The sequence below is a fragment of the Martes martes genome, assembly GCF_963455335.1.
Source record: "Martes martes genome assembly, chromosome: 2".
Taxonomy (NCBI): Eukaryota; Metazoa; Chordata; class Mammalia; order Carnivora; family Mustelidae; genus Martes; species Martes martes.
Window position 1 is genome coordinate 13564444 of NC_137889.1, and position 19925 is coordinate 13584368.

The 19925-nt window shown below is 44.7% G+C and overlaps 1 protein-coding gene across 9 annotated transcripts in view; it reads left to right on the forward strand.

Moving 5' to 3' along the window:
- The window catches only part of TENM3 (teneurin transmembrane protein 3), a gene marked incomplete at its 5' end in the record, with an annotated part of 433573 nt that overhangs the window by 398309 nt on the left and 15339 nt on the right, over window positions 1-19925 (forward strand). For all 9 annotated transcript variants that reach the window (XM_080797211.1, XM_080797212.1, XM_080797213.1 and 6 more), the window contains 4 exons: window positions 480-634; window positions 1405-2279; window positions 15327-15502; window positions 16788-17023. In XM_080797211.1, coding sequence (XP_080653337.1) covers window positions 480-634; window positions 1405-2279; window positions 15327-15502; window positions 16788-17023 — 1442 coding nt within the window. The remainder of the gene's footprint in view (window positions 1-479; window positions 635-1404; window positions 2280-15326; window positions 15503-16787; window positions 17024-19925) is intronic.

The window sequence follows — 19925 nt, forward strand, 5'->3', positions numbered from 1 at the left end:
TAGCTGGCAACTGTTATGTGAATAAGGACTGGAAAAAAGCATTTGTTGTACTGAATTATTCATAATAGCAAATTTCATTGTAACAAGGTCAACGAAACACTAACCTTGGCTCAGATCTATTTTTGTTAGAATACAGTTATTCTAAGTTCAGAGTAAGAGAATTTGACCTGTTTCTATAATTGATAGACAACAACATTATACGGAAGTTAGAATTTTATATTTAAGATACAGGGAGCACCTATGTGATTCATACACCAAGTAGAGATTCTTACAAATTTCGGTTATTTCCTTACTACATTTTACATAGATGTGTGTTACAAATGCCTCTGTTGGGTTTTTCCTAATGTATTTGCAATCTACAATCTGACCTGCTACCTATCACCTATATTATCCCTGGGGTTGAACATTGAATTTAATCATGGGCCCAAAAAATGCATCCCGTTTGAAAAAATTGGTCACGCTTACTTCTCTTGGAAAAGGAATGGCGATTGATAAGAATGGATTGATCTACTTTGTTGACGGAACCATGATCAGAAAAGTTGATCAAAATGGGATCATATCAACACTCCTGGGCTCCAACGATCTGACTTCAGCCAGACCTTTAACTTGTGACACCAGCATGCACATCAGCCAGGTAGCTAAAATCTTAAGCTGCATTGTTTGTTTCCCTTCTAGGCGTCTCGGTTGAGTAAGTCAGTAGTCTGGGATGGCCCTGTAATAAACTGCATATATACTGTGTGTGGCATTCGTGGTATTAAAGCTGTTCCATTTAAATGTATCTCAGGAGCTAATAAAAAGTTATTTTCTTCTGTGGTTCTGCACTTGATGAATTCAATGAGATTACGGAACAATTAGCATGAAGAAATGCTAAAGCATTCGAAATAAAATACCAGTAAAGTAGCAGCAGGCAGATACTCCAGAAAGAACAAAACTTAAATCTCTAATCTTTTGATTGCACGAGCTCTTTAAGCAGTAGAAAGAACCCACTATGATTAGTCCCAAGGGACTTGTATTTAGAATGAGGGACTTTCCTGTTGGCCTGATTGAAAACACAATAGAACACTAATGTATTCATAACCTAGAATCGACGTCTGGTGCTTATTACAGCCGAAGGAACATACGTGTTCATATCTCATTGAAACCTATTAACTCACTGCTTAGAGGTTGCTTTTTGGCTGTAACTTGCAAGTCTTCGAGTGAGCTGCATTTTTAACTAAAACGTTATTTCCTGCATTTGTCTCCCCTCGAAATTTTTAAGTTTACTTTACAGTAGCTATTCCAGGGAACAATGTTAAAACAGTTTATCAAATTAAGGGTAATTTCCTTAAATGGTCTAATTCACTCTTCCGGCAAATTAACTGCGGCGCAGAAACTGACTAACTGGGCCATTTCTTTTCTCCGAAGGTGCGTCTGGAGTGGCCCACTGACCTCGCCATTAACCCCATGGATAACTCTATTTATGTCCTGGATAATAATGTCGTCCTGCAAATCACGGAGAACCGCCAAGTGCGCATCGCTGCTGGGCGGCCCATGCACTGCCAGGTACCGGGGGTGGAATATTCCGTGGGGAAGCACGCGGTCCAGACGACCCTGGAATCTGCCACTGCCATCGCCGTGTCCTACAGCGGCGTCCTGTACATCACCGAGACTGATGAAAAGAAAATTAACCGGATAAGGCAGGTCACCACAGACGGGGAGATCTCGCTGGTGGCGGGGATACCTTCCGAGTGTGACTGCAAAAATGATGCCAACTGTGACTGTTACCAGAGCGGAGATGGCTATGCCAAAGACGCCAAGCTCAGTGCCCCGTCCTCCCTGGCTGCCTCCCCGGATGGTACCCTGTACATCGCGGACCTGGGCAACATTCGGATCCGGGCCGTGTCAAAAAACAAGCCTTTCCTTAACTCTATGAACTTTTACGAAGTTGCCTCTCCAACTGACCAGGAACTCTATATCTTTGACATCAATGGCACTCACCAGTATACTGTAAGTTTAGTCACTGGCGATTACCTGTACAATTTTAGCTACAGCAATGATAACGATATCACCGCTGTGACAGACAGCAGCGGTAATACTCTTAGAATTAGACGGGACCCGAATCGGATGCCAGTACGCGTGGTGTCTCCAGATAACCAAGTGATATGGTTGACGATAGGAACGAATGGATGTCTGAAAAGCATGACCGCTCAAGGACTAGAATTAGTTTTGTTTACTTACCATGGCAATAGTGGCCTTTTAGCCACTAAGAGCGATGAGACTGGATGGACAACGTTTTTCGAGTAAGTATACCCAAATTCTGCTCTGCTTATAAAATGCTGTGATAGAGTCATGTGGTCTAAAAATAATGATATAATCTAAAGGGCTGGTGAGATTCAGGTTTGGGGGGACCTGGAGCTTCTCTAATTTGGGGATCCCTCGGTCTCCAAAAAAGAAGACAAAATTAGATAAAAGAAGGGACCCGTACAATGGGAAGTTCTGAAAAGCTTCCGTGTCATTGGCCTCACGGTCAGTGTACCTCGGCTTAAGGGTTAACGTTTTGCTTCATACAGACCTAATCTAAACTGCACTCAAGAGGACCTTTCCACCAGATGCAAATCAGCAAGTTCTGGTTGCCGTGGAAGGTGCATGAAAAAGCACGAGGCTCATGCTGCCACTATATTCTCCTACTAAATATGTGAGCGGCGGCCCAGGCGGTGTGCTATTTGAACAGCCACATTTTGCGAGGTCAATCAGAATGAAATGAGAATCAGCCATTGTATATTTTACGGGATATGTACTTTGCAGTGAACGCATATGTAAAATCATTTTCGATTACTCTTCACTTCGCTAATATCACACAAACCATAAGGGGAAATTAGATGTACAGAGATGGCATGTTGACAAATGCAAAATAGTCCTTGAAATGAATATTGAGTTCCTGGGTGTGATTTTTACAATGATATGCTGAAGCAGAAGTATTTTTTGTAGGAGTACACCTCTAAAATTATAATAAAAGTCAGTAGGAAAAAAAATGATCCAATATACAAATATTTTCCGTACAACCTTTCTGGAATGGATCTTATACATAAAGCTGAGTTCTCCTGTAGCTTGAATTGCTTTTCTTTTTTGACAGATTCCCTTTTAATAAAATGAATGTTACCCAGCAGCATGATTTTGTCAGAGGAACAAACCTTTTCAATTGAATTACATTAAAATTCTGTTCTTAGCATTCCTTTTGCTCATTTTAGGATCGCAATAGGAAAGGAATAAATTGGAAGTTAATGGAAAGCACTTCCTTTGCACCATTTTCAAAGTGATAGCAGGCTATATTGCCAAAGAGGCAAAAAAAAAAAAAAAAAAAAGAGTATAGGAAAAGTGCTACCATCAGATGAGACTGGGCAGGAGAGCTGCTCTGATAATAAGACCTTTAGGAAACGATGGTGGCATTGGTAGGGTTTCAGTTTAGTTAAAAGCAGGGAGGAAAAAAATAGAGCAATAAGTTTTTAGTACAGTCTAGGACTCAAGCTCTGCTCTGTGGGCCACTTTCGAATGTGTCCTTATTTGTTCCCGGGAATTGACACTGCATAGAAGTTTATTGTGTGGGTGACTGCTGACACATGAACTTCTTGCAGCTGATACAGTGGTTTATTTGGGACCTACGAATGCATTTTAATCGAGTCTGGAAAATTAGAGAAAGGGATATACTCCATTGGTAGAGTTGATCTGGACTAGTATAAACAAATTTAGGATTTCTACCTTTTTTATAAAGTGTGGTGCACAAAGAAGACCTATTTCTCCATTCACAGACTCTCCAAGAACCCCAGACTTAGTTCAGAATCATCACAGCAGTGAAAGTAGAGTTAGAGTTGGCAGGCCAGTCTCGTGACTGTAAGGGGCAAGCATTGTTTTAAAGAATAAAATTTGTGATTAACTTAAATACATCACAATCACATCTTCACCAATATAAAGTCATTACACATCATGTTTAAAATAGAACTATTAAGTCACAGCTAAATAAGTTAAATAAGGGCAACTAATGCCAAAAACATTATGCAAATATTTTTCTAAATATAAAGCTGTGTATATTTATGTGTGTAAATATACTCACACGGACATTTGGGTTATAATTTGAGAATAGAGTGTTCTAATAAACCAGTGCTTGAAAAATCATTTTTGTAATAAAATGAACAGAAATATTGCTTTTTTTTAAAATGTGCTTTTATCACATGTTCTCTAGATGTCTGCAGCAAAAGACATGACTAAAAAAATGTCTAAGAAACATTTTTGCATTTGACAAAGCGGTGTGTTACGGTATGAGACAGAACGAAAAAAAGGCACTTAACCCAAGTAACTCAGAATCATTATCTCAGAATAACAAGTGATCTTTTTTTTTCTTTCTATACATTTTCACACTTTGCTTGTGAAAGAGCAAGGGCCCCCCTCTTCTGTCTAAGCTTCAGAAACTCTAAAACGCATTCAAAAGTAAGCACGCAGAAGAAGGGCGGGGAAGGCCATTTTCAGGCCACCCTCTCTGCTGAGAGAGAAGCACATTCTGTGTGCATTGATTTGCAGCTATGGATGGGCAAGCTGAACCCCCCTCTCCATCAGAGTCTTGACGAGAATTTCTGCTCACCACCTCCTGGCTTGGACACGGGACTGGGTGAAGGTGCTGGGGGGTGGCAGGGGAGTCTAAATCCCGGTCAGACGTATTCCGTGTTCGCCATCTTGATGACCATGTGCACTCCTAGAATACCAGTAATATCTGTCACATTCCCCTTTGTATCTGTGCAACACTGCGTGTCTAAGTTCGACTCGAGAAGGATATTGGGTGATTTTAGAAAGAAAGGGATACTGGAAGTTTGACAATGGTCAGAGTTCTACGAAAACCACAAGGAGATTGGGGGGGTGGGCGGGGGAGATCACCATTCCCAACTGAAAAACACCTGTTTTCTGTGACTTTCATGACCCCAGTCCCTAGAGCTGCTCCAGGCTTTATAATCAGCTTTCTGCACAAATTCCTCTTTCGCAAAGAGAAATTAAACTTTTCGGCCCAAATTCCCACTTGTACATGTCCAGCTTTCTCCCTAGCTAGTGCCTTAAAATCCTTGAAATTAAAAGCTCTCTAGGACAGAAACAACTGGCAGAAGACCCAGAATCAATAAATTTGCCTACTGATAAAAGTACAGTCACTGTGCTGCCTACAGAAGACATTTTAAGAAGAGAATTAGCTCAATGACTTACCTTGTATGTTTTAATTTTATTAATTTTTTCTCAGTACAAACTTTAGTTTACCAGTCATGTGCCACAGTATTGCTGTGAGTACAGAATAAAATGTGAAAATATTTTATAAAATGCAAACTAATTATCTTTGTGGCTCCCACATCTCCTGGAATGTTGCAGGGCTACAGAGCTCTTCTAATAACGATTTGTTGGTCAAAGGAATAGAGAGCGAAACCAACGGTGTAGACAAGTGAATGTTTATTTCTACAGAAGAGCCAGATAGAACCCATCCCTGGCTCTTGCCCAGGCTTCATGGAAAGAGTACCCTATAAATTTTCTCACTCACTTTCTCAGATAGTTTGGACTTCCCTGCACCAAGAGTCGATGCTGAAAATATTAACAATTTGTATTCTTTGTTGCTGATATTGATAGTACATGTTTACTCAAGTTTCGTTGGCTTTGTACAATCAGGACTTCCTCAGTTGGTGTATTAGTAAAATAGTTAATGAGAAAATATCTTCATCTTGATGTCACTGCCTTCTGAGATGTTGGTCTTAAGGCGTTGGCTTGAAGTAAAGACAGAGAATATGTCCCAGGCAGGTGCGTTTGAGGTATATTGTTGTACCTGCAATCAGAAAGGATGAGTCTAGGAAGAGAAAACCCAGTTCCCAAATTGAGATTCTTATCAGTCACCCATAAAATAGGGTGACTTTTTAGGGTACACAGATAGTTTCCGAAGTACAAGAACCTTCATCTCAAAACTAGAGATAGCATTTTCTCCTTAGCAGCTGTTTCTCTCCTTGTTCTTTGTCATGATTATGTCCCTGTTGTGACTTGTTAGAGAAGTGGCCAATATTCTTGGACGTGCTACTGGATGGGATGATAGGAAGACTGGCAGAGGGTTTGTAACTCAGCTTTGAAATCTCAGAGGTAGACTGATCTGTTTCACGGACTGAGTAACTCTGTGCTACTGATTGAATAAGCCTCCTGTCCAACATCTCCTCTTCCATTGACTTGTCAAGCAGTGCAAAGGATGTCCAACTAGCTAATGTGTGAGGACACTGTGATAAGCCTCGTTACTCCCTTCCCTTAGTATTAGGGATGATTTCATGCTGGTATTCACACCATTTAAAAACAATGATCACATGTTACAATTCCTTAGCCAGAATAATTTCAGGGTGGTCAATAAGATCTCACCTACTAAAAGTGTATTATTTGAAACATTTAGACCCAAAGCGAAACCACAGCTCTCACGCTTGAATGCACACAAAAGCAAATCCAGTGTATTGAATGGGGCAATAGAATAAATTATTGACTAGTAAATGGCATTTCACAGTTCTCTGCTTGCTCACCCCCAGAAAAGGCAAACTGTTTGGGCATAGCTTTCTGATGCTCTTCTGTCTGGTTAAAGAAGACACCTTTTTTTTTTTTTTTTTTTTAATGCTCTGAGTCCTGACTGATATGTACAGATACACCAGCAGGTTGGTGGCAATCTTTCTGTCATCTTCTATCAACTATCAACTTTTCTATCATCATCACACACCAACCTTATCTATTCATCATTTAGAACTTTATATTAGTTTCAGATGCATGTAGATGCATGAGGGTCATTCCACACTTCCGTGCACCACCCAGTGCTCATCAGGACGGGTGCCCCCCTCCATCCCCATCACCTGGCTCCGCCATCCTCCCACCCACTTCCCCTCTGCCGACCCTCTGTCTGTTCTCTGCTTCCTTTGTTCCTGGAAGGAAACACTTAAGACTTGGAGGATGATTTTTAAGAGATTTTATCAGAGCCCTTAGAATCATGGGGAAACACTATGGTTGATTTCCGTGTTTGCTATTCTATTTAACTGTTTAGTAATTTTGCTTTGAATTTTTAACCAGAATGTATATTCCCAGAGACACCAGTAAAAACAAACAAACAAAGAAAATATGCAGGCGATTGAACAAAGTGGGTTCTGTACATTTCAAACATTAACCTGAACGCTACAAAGGCAATGCTTTTATTAATACGTGACTTACTCCAGTTTTCTCCTGCAATCTGGTTTTAAGATATAGTTCATTCTGTCCAGGTTTGAAAACAGAAAGGGAAATAGGGTTATTTGTGTGTTATTCATAGGACTTGAAGCAATCGCAGCGAGTAAAAACTGATACAGGTTTTCTCAGTAGATCTCGACATACAACATAATAGAAAATGTCTCCAATTTTTCTCAGTATAATCTGCAGTGTTTCAACGGTTGCAAGGCTACAGTAACCCTTTCAATGTGTTCCATTTAGCAAATTAATGTTCTAGATGTGCTAACTTGCTCCGTAATGGTTCAAGAGTGAGTAAATGCAGCTTCCAAAAGTGTTGAATTCCCTCTTTAATTATGTAACTGTCTAAATCTGACAGCCCCGTGTGTGTGCAGCTCCCCTTTGACACAGTGATTATCCAATGATTTACTGTAAGACTGTGTTATATACACCAACCGTTTTAAAGGCTCGTTGGATAACAGGACAAGAAATTGCTCGTTGACAACCAGTAAAAGCGAACAGCTCGTTTTTTAACAATCCCAGAACCGAAGATCCACAGAGGGCTATTTTCCAGAGACTATCCAATATCTCTGGCTCCTCCACGATACCGAAATAAAAGCAGCTTCAGCACCCCTCACCCCTGGCTACCCTCGTTCCCCAGCCTTCCAGAGAAAGCCCCTTGCCTGTAGGCCAGGGTCCTGGAGCGCTTTCAGAATGTCTAGGGGCTGCAGGTGCAGGACTCGTGTGGCGAATGCGCTCCCAGGGTTGGGGAAAGCAGTCTGTGAAGAAGATAAGATGAATGGGGGTGCCATCCCCATGCTTCAGGTCACCCCAACTCCTCACTTAGCCCCCCTTCCCTCCATCACTACCCCCTCTCAAACGTACACACGCACACACTTCAAAACACAGTTCCCAGACCTTGGTTCATCCCGAAGTTTGGTAAATCTGCAGTTTGTACAGTGAGACCCCCCAAACATAAATAAATAAATAATATAATATACGTGTGTGGATATATATGTATACATATCTGTATATATATACATATATATAATATATATAAACTTCTGAGAAAATGTTAATGTAAAGAAATACCACATTGTATCTCTGGCTAAAAACTAGGTTTCGTTCAGTTTAAACCTACTTTAAGAATTTAAGTCTTATATAAACTAAGATTTTCCCATCTCTGAGCCTTATAATGAAGAGCGGTATATAAACAGCAAAAGCTGAAAAAAACGGTAGTTTATCTAAAGGAGTAGTTAATAAATTTTTAAGTACTTAGTGACTATAAGGCAAGCATCCGCTAGAAGAAACTTCTTTCTATTTCCAGCTCCAGGAAAGGAAAAAAGGAGCCAAGTTCTAGTAAAGGCAAAAGCAAAGGCTGCCCAGAGGGATTGGTAGAAAGTTCTTTACTCACAGTTGCGGTTTTTAGAGTCCAATAACAAAAGAAAGATTGCAAGAGTGTTCTAATCCAGGGAAACAAAATGGCTGCGTATCCGGAAGCGTCACAGAACGTCCTCGTGACCCAGGGCCTCGTCAGGAGGACTGAATCCTAACCCTTTAAGACCCCAGGAATGAGTTTAGGCAGTGGTTATTCGTGATGTAGAGCTCGTGACAAAGGTAACACCCTGTACAACTCTGTAAGTGCATATGCAATTCAAGATGACGTCACGGTAGGGGCTCCTGGGGGCTCTGTCCTTAAGCATCCACCTTGGGCTCAGGTCCTGATCCCCGCTGGGATGGGCCCCTGCTCCGAGGGGAGTCTGCTTCTCCCTCTCCCTCTGCTGCCCGCCCCCCTGTGCTCTCTGTCAGAGGAATGAATAAAATCTAAAAAAGAAAGAAAGGGAGAGGGAGAGAGGGAGGGAAAGAAGGAAGGAAGGAAGGAAGGAGGGAAGAAAGAAAGAAAATGCCCTGGAAAAGGCCCCCATGATTCTAGGTGCCTGACGCTTTGGAAGCCAGAGGTCCCAGCCCCTGAGAGAGGAGCTGGAGAGAAAGGGGCCCCGAAGAGCAGGTGAGGGCCATGGAGGGCTTTGGTTCAGGGCAGGGAGCCTGGCGGCCAAAGATTCTCTGGAGCCCAAGTTTCCCTTGACATCCGCTCTCTAGCAAGCCGAGACCTGTTCTCTAAACAAAGGAGTCCCGCTCACCTCAACCTTCCTCAGTCAATAAACAGCTGGGTCGTTTGTTTGTTCGTTTGTTTGTTTTAAGAAAAATGGACTTAAATATGATCCTTCTCTCAATGATGGCCAATCAAGAATCTTTCCAACCCAAGGAGAACCAATTCTGGATTGTCCTGACTTGGATGCCTTTGTCTCGAGGCACAGGAATTTCAAAGCTGGGGTATCTTCTTGTCCTGACTCCCTGACGTGGTCTTCATAACCGTGGAAGGAAAGAGGCATCGGGTCCCTTTCCTTGGATTCGATCTCTGCACGGTATGTCCCGTCTGTGACCATCTATCCCTGGGCTCCATGTTCACCGAGAGGGCTGGACCAGAGAGGTGAGGAAGGAAAGGTCCACCAGGCCTGTGCGTCTCTGAACTCGTTTTCTGAGGTGTTGGAACAGGGGGAGAACACGGGCGCGACTTTAGAGCGCTGCCTTTTCTGGTTGAATGAAGCAAAGCGCTGGTCCGAATTCGCCCCCGACAGCAAAGACCTGTGACTGAGCTACAGCTGACAGCAAAGAAATGTAAACAGGGGCCAGTCACCTCCCAGCCTGTGCAGTTCTCACCCGTGCTCATCGAGATCCTCTCAGCACTCGAGACAGAAATCATGAGAATTAGTCCTTTTCTCCCCAGTGCCTGATTTGTGCGGATTTCTTACTGATGATATTGCTGCTGAACTCGAAAGAAATTACGGCTTGTCTCCGAGATAATCGTTAAAATGCCTAAACCTCAGACTCGTTTCTAGAATAGGCCAACGTAAGTTCTCCGGATATTCGTGTGACAAATCACAGTCTTGCTATTAGGGTTCCTAGTCAGCCCACCATTCGAAGTTTCGATCGGGCTCTGTTCTGCTGTTTTCACTGTTGCGCGCGCCCTTTGCCGAGAACGAGGAGCGAGGAAGGATTCGCGCCCACGTTTTGCTGTCAGAGGGTTAGTCATTTTGGTCTCCTTCACTGAAGCGGCCGATGAGATGTTGAACCACGTTAGCATTGTGGGAAAGAAGTATTGCCCTAACAGATGGCGAGATTAAGGGGAGTTTTGGGGGGCGGCGGGGAGTGCTGGCTGTTGAACTATGGATGGGAATTGGAACCTAAGGAACTCCAGTGGTTGCAAGAGAACATTGTCCCTCTGTATCAGGGGGACAGTGGGGAGCAAGGCAGGCTGGGTAAGTCTCCTTCGTAGACATCCTTGCTGTGTTACAAGCCTGACACCAGACGATGTGGGTTCACTAGGCACCCCCCAGAGTACGCTTGTCCTGGGGTGGCCCCGGAAAGACGGGGAAGGGCCAGTCTTAAGTCGGACTTAACTTGAACATGTATCCCCTTCAGAGGTCCCCAGAATGCCCTCAGCCCAACATCTCCTGCTGCCTCAACCGTCTCAGAGCAGACCGACTTCGGGCTGGAGAAACCAGTGGGTATAAAGCGTCCATGTTTAGCTTCACTCTTCTGCAGGTGAAGAGAGGAAAGGTTCGGGAGGGGGCATGGCCAGCACTACACGAGCAAACACATCAGCCTGGCTCCTGTCTGAGAAAGACCAGCTGACTCAGGCCCAGGCTGAATCCACTGCTCCTCTGCTCTGGTTTACTTGCTTCTCCAGAGCCCCACTCTCATTACGCAGATGTTTCTCAAAAGCAGGAGATAATTTGTAGAAACAGGACATTTTTCCCATTTTATGGGAAAACACGGAAGACAACAGATAATCTTGTCGTGGAGTTTTTAAAGAAGGTTTTCGAGAATGGCGCCCTGTCTGCACCGGAATGAGTCTGCAGTATGAAGAGTGTGTTGACATTGTGTTGGCTACAGTGCGACCAGGCGATCTTTCTCTCAGTTGAGGAACCACAGAGGGGCAGGGAAGTATAGCATTGTGGTGTTCCAGAAGATTAATCTGCTATCCGTGAACGTGAGGCGGGGCAAGAAGATGCACGTTTACATCCAGGGCGGCTGCGGGAATGGGGATGGAGGTATCTGAGAGATGGCGAAGGGCAAATGCAGAGTGGGACCCTCCCTCCACAAGGGGGAGAGAGGAAATTTCACGTCAGGACGAATCCAACATTTCAACTGACAGGGGCCGAGGCTCTGACTCTCCGGGGCATTGGTCCGTAATCCCGCTGCTTAGGAAACTTTAAAAGAGGTTTAAAAATATACCACAAAGGCTGAAACAGCAAGTCTAAGCAAAAACGCAATCAAAATTAAAGACGAACAAATAGATAAACATCAAATAAGGGCATCCCATCAGCAAGAGAGCAGAAGGTCGTGAAGAGCCTGAGGGAGTCTGTCTTTTTCCGGGGAGAGTCCTTTGTGAAGAGGGTCAATCGGGAGCAAAAAGAATGTGCTGTGTTATGAATTTGAAGCCATGAGGCCGAGACCAGAGGAGTGGAATGGAGAGCATGAGGTTGATGATCTATTCAAATTCCCTAGCGCCAACTGCATTGTAAATTCGAACGGCTAATAAAAGAAAGCTACGTCTCAGATACGCAAGCTGGACCCGGCTGGTTCACCACCGAGGCCAAGGAACATTAACTCGAGCCACAGCGTTGCACGGGAGCAGAGACTCTGTCCGGAGGCATGTATGTGAGGGGAAGGCCTCCTTTAGTACGGAGGTTGCAAGCCTTCCGGAGGGCAGGTGGACATCGGCTGGTGCATTGTTTCTCTTATCTCACCCTAGGTAAGAGGTAAAGGGTTCACCGGCCGTTTCCGAAAGTCATCCTTGACTACTTCTTTTCTCTCAGTCCCTTCTCCAGAGTCCCCTGGTGGTGATGTTACGATCTCCCGTCCATCTTATTTTCGTTTCTCCTGACATGGGTGCTAATCTGTGGGAAAACTTTTCAGTGATCCACGCTGAAATGAAAAACATAAACGAAAAAAAAAAGAAGAAAGAAAGAAAGAAAAAGAAAAACATAAACGATGTGGAGAATGTTTTCACCAAGCTTCACTTCCTCCTTTTAAACAACGGTCTCTCACCCCCAGAGTTAGGTCCTTTCTGCCCGTGGTTTGCTTCTGTGGCCTCTTCTTTATGAAAGGATGGATACCAGGGGCGCCTGGGTGGCTCAGTGGGTTAAGCCGCTGCCTTTGGCTCAGGTCATGATCCCAGGGTCCTGGGATCGAGCCCTGCATGGGGCTCTCTGCTCAGCGGGGAGCCTGCTTCCTCTTCTCTGTCTCTGCCTGCCTCTCCTCCTACTTGTGATCTCTGTCTGTCAAATAAATAAATAAATAAATCTTTTTTAAAAAAAGAAAGGATGGATAACAGGTATTGCTTCTTTAGATAAAAATGCTCTGTTGGTCCCTGATTTTTTTTTTTTTTTTTTTTTTTTTTTTAATCTGGCAAGTCTGGGAAGCGCTTGCTGCCTGACCTGGGCAGGTGAGGTCCTTCAACCCGAGCGCCCGTCCTGACCTGCCTCCTGCAAGCGCCCCAGCCTACCTACACCTTCCTGTCGACCCGGCCCTTGCTCTGAAGGCACAAATTCAGGACTCTTGCGGCCCAACCAGGGAACTGGGCCCCTGAGATCCCAGCTTAACCCTGGATCATTCTGAGTGTCCCACCTACAACGGTTACTTGCATTTGTATTTTCTGAAGAACCAAAGGCTGATAGGTTAGAATCTGGACATGTAGAATCCCGTGGTTTGTCCCCAGGTGCTCAGCATCCTGGGATTCAAAATGCCCACCCAGCAGGACGGGGGGTGGGGCAGGGGAGCCCATGAAAGAGCAGAGGCCAAGGTTGGAGAAATGCTTTCTGCAGCAGGAAGGTGACTTTCCCACTTCCATTAGAATGGAGCTAGAAAACCCCAACCAGCAAAAGGGTCAGAAAGGGCGAGGGGAGTGACGGCAGCAAGAACGAATCAGCGAAGTGTTTGCAGGCGGCACCCTCTGTAGAAAGCAGCTGCCTCTGTGGTTTACGGAAGGATCATGGCCCTGGGGTCCGGCGCATGGAAGCCCCGTTATGGCCTAGACATCGGATGCCATGAGAGCCTGATCCAGGCCCCCAAGTGCAGCATGCTTTCATTTTTCCATCTGTAAAATGGGAATGGGGGGTGGGGGAGAACGCGATGCGGGACTGCCTTTTCCGTAGGAGCATTCGGAAGGATGCTAATTTCTTCAAGACACAATAGCCTGGGAGGAATGTAAAAAGACGCCAGATTTACGTCCAGGTGAAGACTGAGCCGTAAGCTGGTTTTGTCAATAATTCTGCCTACACAAAGCGACGCCTTGTTTGTTTCTCCAAGAGCAGTAATTTCTTTTAAAAAGCAATGACAGCGATAAGTCACGTTGGATTTCTTTCATCGATGTCTTTATCTGCTGGGGGCATTTGGGCTGGTGGGGAGGGGAAGGAGGCTGCTTTTTTTTTTATTTTCAGCTCTGCCTTTTATGGGCCCAAACAATGATCACACTTAACGGTGCATTTCCTTTCTCTTTGCTTCTCCCTCGCTTGCTTGTTCTTTCCCGAGTGCCCGCGTGGGCCATTGGCTAAGCACCATGGCAAACTGTCAGATCCGGTCAGTCAGACCCGCCATCTGGTGATGCTGTCCCCCTGGAATTAATGGGATCACCTCCTCACCGGACCCCGAGCAGACATTGTCTCTCTCCTCCTCCTCCTTCCTTCCTTCCTGTCTCTACCACCGCACTGCCCTTGCTCAATCTTCTCTACCTTCATTGCCTAGCTAGAATCTTGTCCTTAAGTATGAACCACAGTTTCCAAAATAATTTTTTTTACCCTCTAAAACCCTCTCCTTTTATTGCAAAATATCATTTAAATTCTTTTTTCTACCCCTTATTCCCCATTGCCCCATATTTACACCTGTCATTGGGAGCCTCCCCACCTCTTTTCCCCTGCGCTGGGAACTTCTTTTGCTAAGACCCTTTCTCTACCATTCTGTGTCTGAGCTTATTGTAAGTAAGATATCGTGCAAGACTTCATTTTGTTTAGACCTTTTCTTAACGAAGCAGCCTTGGGACCAAGCTGAAATCCAGGCTTACTACATGTACTGCTGTCCCAAGGAAGTGCCTTGTGTTCCGTCTGGAATTTGCTATCTTTTTTTTTTCTTTTTTTCTTCAAACCACACCATCGTTTCTGAAATTTTCTCTGGTGCCGCCACAAATAGAAAAGTCACTCAAAAATCAATTCTTTACTAATATGTTATGTCTATGATGCATAGTTATGATTACAGGACAGCTTTTTAAAAGATATCCTGGCGTTTAATTATATGTTCCCTCTTCTATTTACATGCTAAAAAAGGAAGTGTATAATTGAAAAGCAACTAATCATTAAATGTCAGGAAATACTACATCGCATTTCAGTAAACATAATAAATCATCATTCAAGACCTCATCCTTTCCTACAACGTCAGGCCAGACCAAAGAATCACCCTCCCCGCAGCACCCCCCCAACTGCCAACATTTAGGTCCCATTCTACCATTATGAAGTTTGTCAACACGGAGGAATAAGAAAATCTGTAATGGCTTTATTGTGTTAATTTGTTGACAATGTCACAAGATACAGCAAGGATATTCTTACATAGTGCATACGAGGTGTACATACCATTTTACAAAATTCCATATAGTCCTAGGACACCGCGCTGGAGGGCATAAGTTAGTAAAACTTTAAAAACTGATATAACAGCGAATTAAATCTACTTCGTAAAAAATATGGCAAAGACTAAGGAATTTAATATCAGTAAACATGTTCCCTTTGAAACAGCAAATGAGACGTGCAGGAGGACTTTGGTTGCACTTCAGAGAAGATGTGGAGGTGGGGAGCTCTTCTGTTTACTCTTGCTCTCGCCGGTGAGGTTTTTCTGTGTTAAACAGGCTTTTGATCACTTCAAAGCGCGTTTGAAGCCCTCACTCTGCATGGCTCATGCACAAAGGCAAATATTCTTCCAAATTTCCGCCCCTGATATCCATACGTCAGGAGAGCCTGCCGTTCGCTCTTTAACACCCGGTCAATGCCTCTTTTATGTAGCTATGACAGCGAAGGTCGCCTGACGAATGTGACGTTTCCAACCGGAGTGGTCACAAACCTGCACGGGGACATGGACAAGGCTATCACAGTGGACATCGAGTCGTCCAGCCGTGAAGAAGATGTCAGCATCACTTCGAATCTGTCCTCCATTGACTCCTTCTACACCATGGTTCAAGGTAAACCCGAAAGATGATTGGGAACGGATAACCTTAAATGCCACTAGCATGCCCCATAGAATGCGGTGACCCCATTTTCTAAGATGAGCCAGAAAAGGGAAGGTGAAGACATAAGCCTCTAGGGATGTTGGTGAAACAGTCCCAGGTCTATCGGTAGTGTTCATTTCGTGATATCTACATATCTCAGATCTCCTAATGCATACTGCTGCTTCCAAAAGCAACTTCGTTGCAACTCTTCACATGCGTCATCAGACCCTTTCTGAGTCATCTGCTGCAGTTTGCGGGGAGTGGGTCCTCTTCGTGGCCGCGGAAGTGCAGGCATTTGAGACAGAGCACATTCCGAGTCTGCACGCGATGCTGCATTTCCGTCCACGTGTGACGCCACCCCTGGAAATTTAATACTAAATTCTGCGTGCCCATTAATGTAATATCTGGACTTTCTTTTTTGCCATCCCGTCCATAGGCATGTACATCCAATATATTCATGATGGAACCCCCTGCCATATTCCTTTTTGACACAATCTTGGAAAAGCCTGTTTACCAGGACTGTTGCAATTGTGATGTCATAGCTCCAAGAATAATTACCAAGTATGGGCTAAACCTCTTTGAACTCATTATTTTTACCAATTCTCCCAAAGAATCTCTGCAGTCATTTAAAATTATTATTACTTAAATTCCTATCGTCTCCAAATGGTCCAATATCACTCAAAAATTGTAAATCAAGGCAGTAGCCTATAATGCAAGAGGGGGTTTTATACAAAGTAGAAGATGGCTTGCTTTTTTAAAAGTCAGTTTCAGGGGAATATCCTCTCATCTTTTTTGTATACAATGTACGGATATGAAATCTTTGCAAAAAATGTTTAATAAATGAGGGAGAGGGATGGGTGTAGGGGAGGGGGGTCTTCTGAGACCCTGGCAGGGACACTAAAGACACACCAGCCTCCCGAGGGAGCACATATGTGCCTTTTGGCAGAACTTGCCCTGCACATCTGTGCAGACTGACCCCTCATTTATTCCATCAGGCAAATGAGGAAGACGTGGAGAAGGATTTTAAATTCCCCTGAAGCCTGCCTTTACTCTCCCGCCCATTCTGTTAACAGCACGAAAACGCCAGAAATCAAAGTTGTTGATTTCTGTGATTCGTTGTAAAAGGACATCACTCGGTACTTTTTGTTTCCCTGTACGCGGAGTTCGGTCAACACTTCAGGAATGTCTGTCACTGCACGCCCCCACCGAGGGATTAATTCATAGTTGTAACTTCTGTTTTCGGCTCCTTGTTTTTCAGATCAGTTAAGAAACAGCTACCAGATCGGTTACGACGGCTCGCTTAGAATCATCTACGCCAGCGGCCTGGATTCGCACTACCAGACGGAGCCACACGTTCTGGCCGGCACGGCGAACCCGACGGTTGCCAAGCGGAACATGAGTCTTCCCGGCGAAAATGGGCAAAATTTGGTGGAGTGGAGGTTCCGGAAAGAGCAAGCCCAGGGGAAAGTCAACGTCTTTGGTCGGAAGCTTCGGGTAAGCCGGGTCAGAGAGCAGGTGACGCTGCCCCCCTGTGCGCGTGGGTGGATGCCGTGTCCCCAAGGGAGGGTGCCCCGCGCTCGTCCCTCACCATCGTCATCCGCCCAGAGCCACATGCAGGGCAGCAGATCCCCTGCCAGCACGAGGTATAGCAACTGGCAGGCCAGTGGGTGATTCGGAATAAAAGCTGACTGTTGCAGCAAAGCTTTTTCTCAACATATCTGTGGTTAAAAATCAGTTCTTCCCTGAGACATCGGGCAGTTGCATGGAGCACAGTCCCAACTAGCCTGGATGTCAGTCCATGATTGTTTTACTCATACTATCCTGAGCATCATCTACTTCTCCTTTAGCCTCTCAGCAGGGAGGGATGGCTTCCTAATGTGGGGATGAGGGTAAATGAGGGTGAGCTTAAATATTGAAGGTTTTCCAGATCATTAAGAGATGGACTGGCCCTGGAAAGGTGGAGTCTTTCTCTGCATCCTCAATATTTTTAGAGTATAGTTGGGACACTTGGAAGAATATCAATGGCAGAACCTGTTACCTCCTTGCTATTGATTTATATTGTCTTTATGAGAAATGCAATGGTATTCCTGATTATGCTGGTGTCATTGATCTTTGCAAGATGTTCTCCGCATTACCTGGTTGGGTGTTTTTGGTTTTTTTCTTCCTCTCACTTTGGGGGCCAAATATATCGAGAAAGCAAGCTGTGGTTTATGACAGCTATTGGGCGGAGAACGTAGATTAGGTACTAAAACACAGGTTACACGAAACCACCTTCAGACCACTATAAACTGAACCTGACTCATTCTTTCCATTAGCAAGCAGATTTCAGTTTATCAGATAAATGGAGGCAAACATTCCTAAAATTACTTCCCTTTGCCATTTAAAAAAAAAAAGGACTGAAAATCAAGAGAGAGAGAACAAAACACAGAGCATACCATTAATATCCTTTCTCCTGCACCAAAAATGGCTGAATTATTATTATAAGAGGCCAACATGATTTACCTTGACACTCCTTCACGTTAAGAAACAGCTAATACATGCTGTCTCTGGCTATTTCCAAGAAACAGAAATAAAAGAATGAACGATCAGTGGGTCACGTGCAGTCTGTCTCCAACTTACAAGTTACATTCTGATTTCACTTCAAGTTCAAGGCAGGTGTTTGGGACTCTAAAGGCATGACCTTCTGGAACCAGTGTCTGTGCTCCCACCTCCCCCATCTCCCAGGCTACGGGAGGCAGGGTGGCCTAGCTCCAAGCCGCCTGGCTGGGGAGTTGTGGCAGGCAGGAGCGAGGGGACGACGGAGAGGGACTTGTTCCAAGAGAGAAGTGAGGAGAAAAAGCAAGAGAACCCTAGAGGGAAGATTAACAGTAAAGTTGAAGATAAAGTGACAGGAGAGAAAACCAGCTGCTGACTTGTTTCAGGTCCCTTTCCTAGGGTTGGTCTGTCATCCGAGTAGACTCCAGCCCCCTGCCTTTCCCTCCACCGAGCCTAGGAATCAGTGGTGGCTGCCCCCACCTACAACTTCTTTCCAGGAACCCTGCTTCCTTGGGCCACTGCGAACTGGAAGCGAGTTCACACGGGCTTTATCTTATCCGGCTCTCCCTATAATGGTCATGATGTACGTGGACACGTGCCCGTGCGCACACACATACACACACACACACACACACAACCACACCTACCCTCGGACACAGGACTTCCTTCACCCAAAGATACAAAGATGCTGCTCACACTTGTGCTCCCTATCTCGCACACCAGAGAAGATAGCACGGACTAGAATTCCAAAAATGTGGGTTCTAGATCAGGCTCCAGTTTGGGCTAATAATAAACCTTATGGGAAAAAATCGTAACATCTCTGAAACCTCATTTTCCTTATGTAGATCATGATACTCTAGATAGGATACAAGTAATATAATATTGCGATGATATCATAATGTTATGACATTGTATTGGCCATACACATAGGCTTCATAGCATACCCACATAATGGGTAAAATACAGTGTGCCCTGCCCTGCCTGCAAGTCACACAATTGTCCCAGAATCAAATGAGACAATGTGAAAGTACTTTACAAGTGAAAGGCATGATTACATATTCCCTAACCGGGAGAATCTCTACCACAGGACGTGCATTAGGCATTTACACCCGCGCAGTGGGAAGATAGGAAAGAGCTGGTTAGCACACTTGTTAGGAAAATACGGCAAGAGTATGGGACATGCTTTGCCCGGAAACCGACCGCAGAATAGGCTGCCTTCTCTTCTTTGAGACAAGCTAGGTGTAAGCATGTCCTCCGTGTCTTTGTTTCTTCTCTGGCTTTTCTGGGCATTAAAAGAAATCAGGAAGAGTAGAGGAAAAGAGGAAATCCTATCTCGTGTCTCTGGTTCTCTGCCTGATTCAAAACAAAGCAGACACCTCACTTTGCCGGAGGAAGAAAAGATAAGAGCACCCAGGCAGGCAGGGGTGTTCCTTCCTTCTCAACGGCAGGACCACGAGGCCTGAGGCCTTCGCAAGTTGTTTCAGAGAATGTGCTGCTTAAAGTGGCCTGTTCCGCCACGCTGGGAGGAGGTTGCCGGCTGATCTGGGATTGCTCTCATAGAGACAATGCCAAGATCACCAGGGAGGGTTTCTTACTTTCAAGATAAGATTGGATGTGCCAGCTCTGACTGTTCATTCCTCTGTGGTTCTAAAGGAGAAATTCTAGGGGCAGAGTAAGGATAGGAAAACCCGGTTTAAGGACTAGACCGGAGTCTGCGCAAATAGAGAAGAGAAGTGAAAGGGGACAGACCGAAGGCCCTCGAGGCACTCGGGACCAGCTGGGAGAGCCGCTCAGCTGCATCTCGCCTCTTCCTGAAACAGAGAACATCCCCCCTCTTACCTTACATTATTTCCTAGCAGAG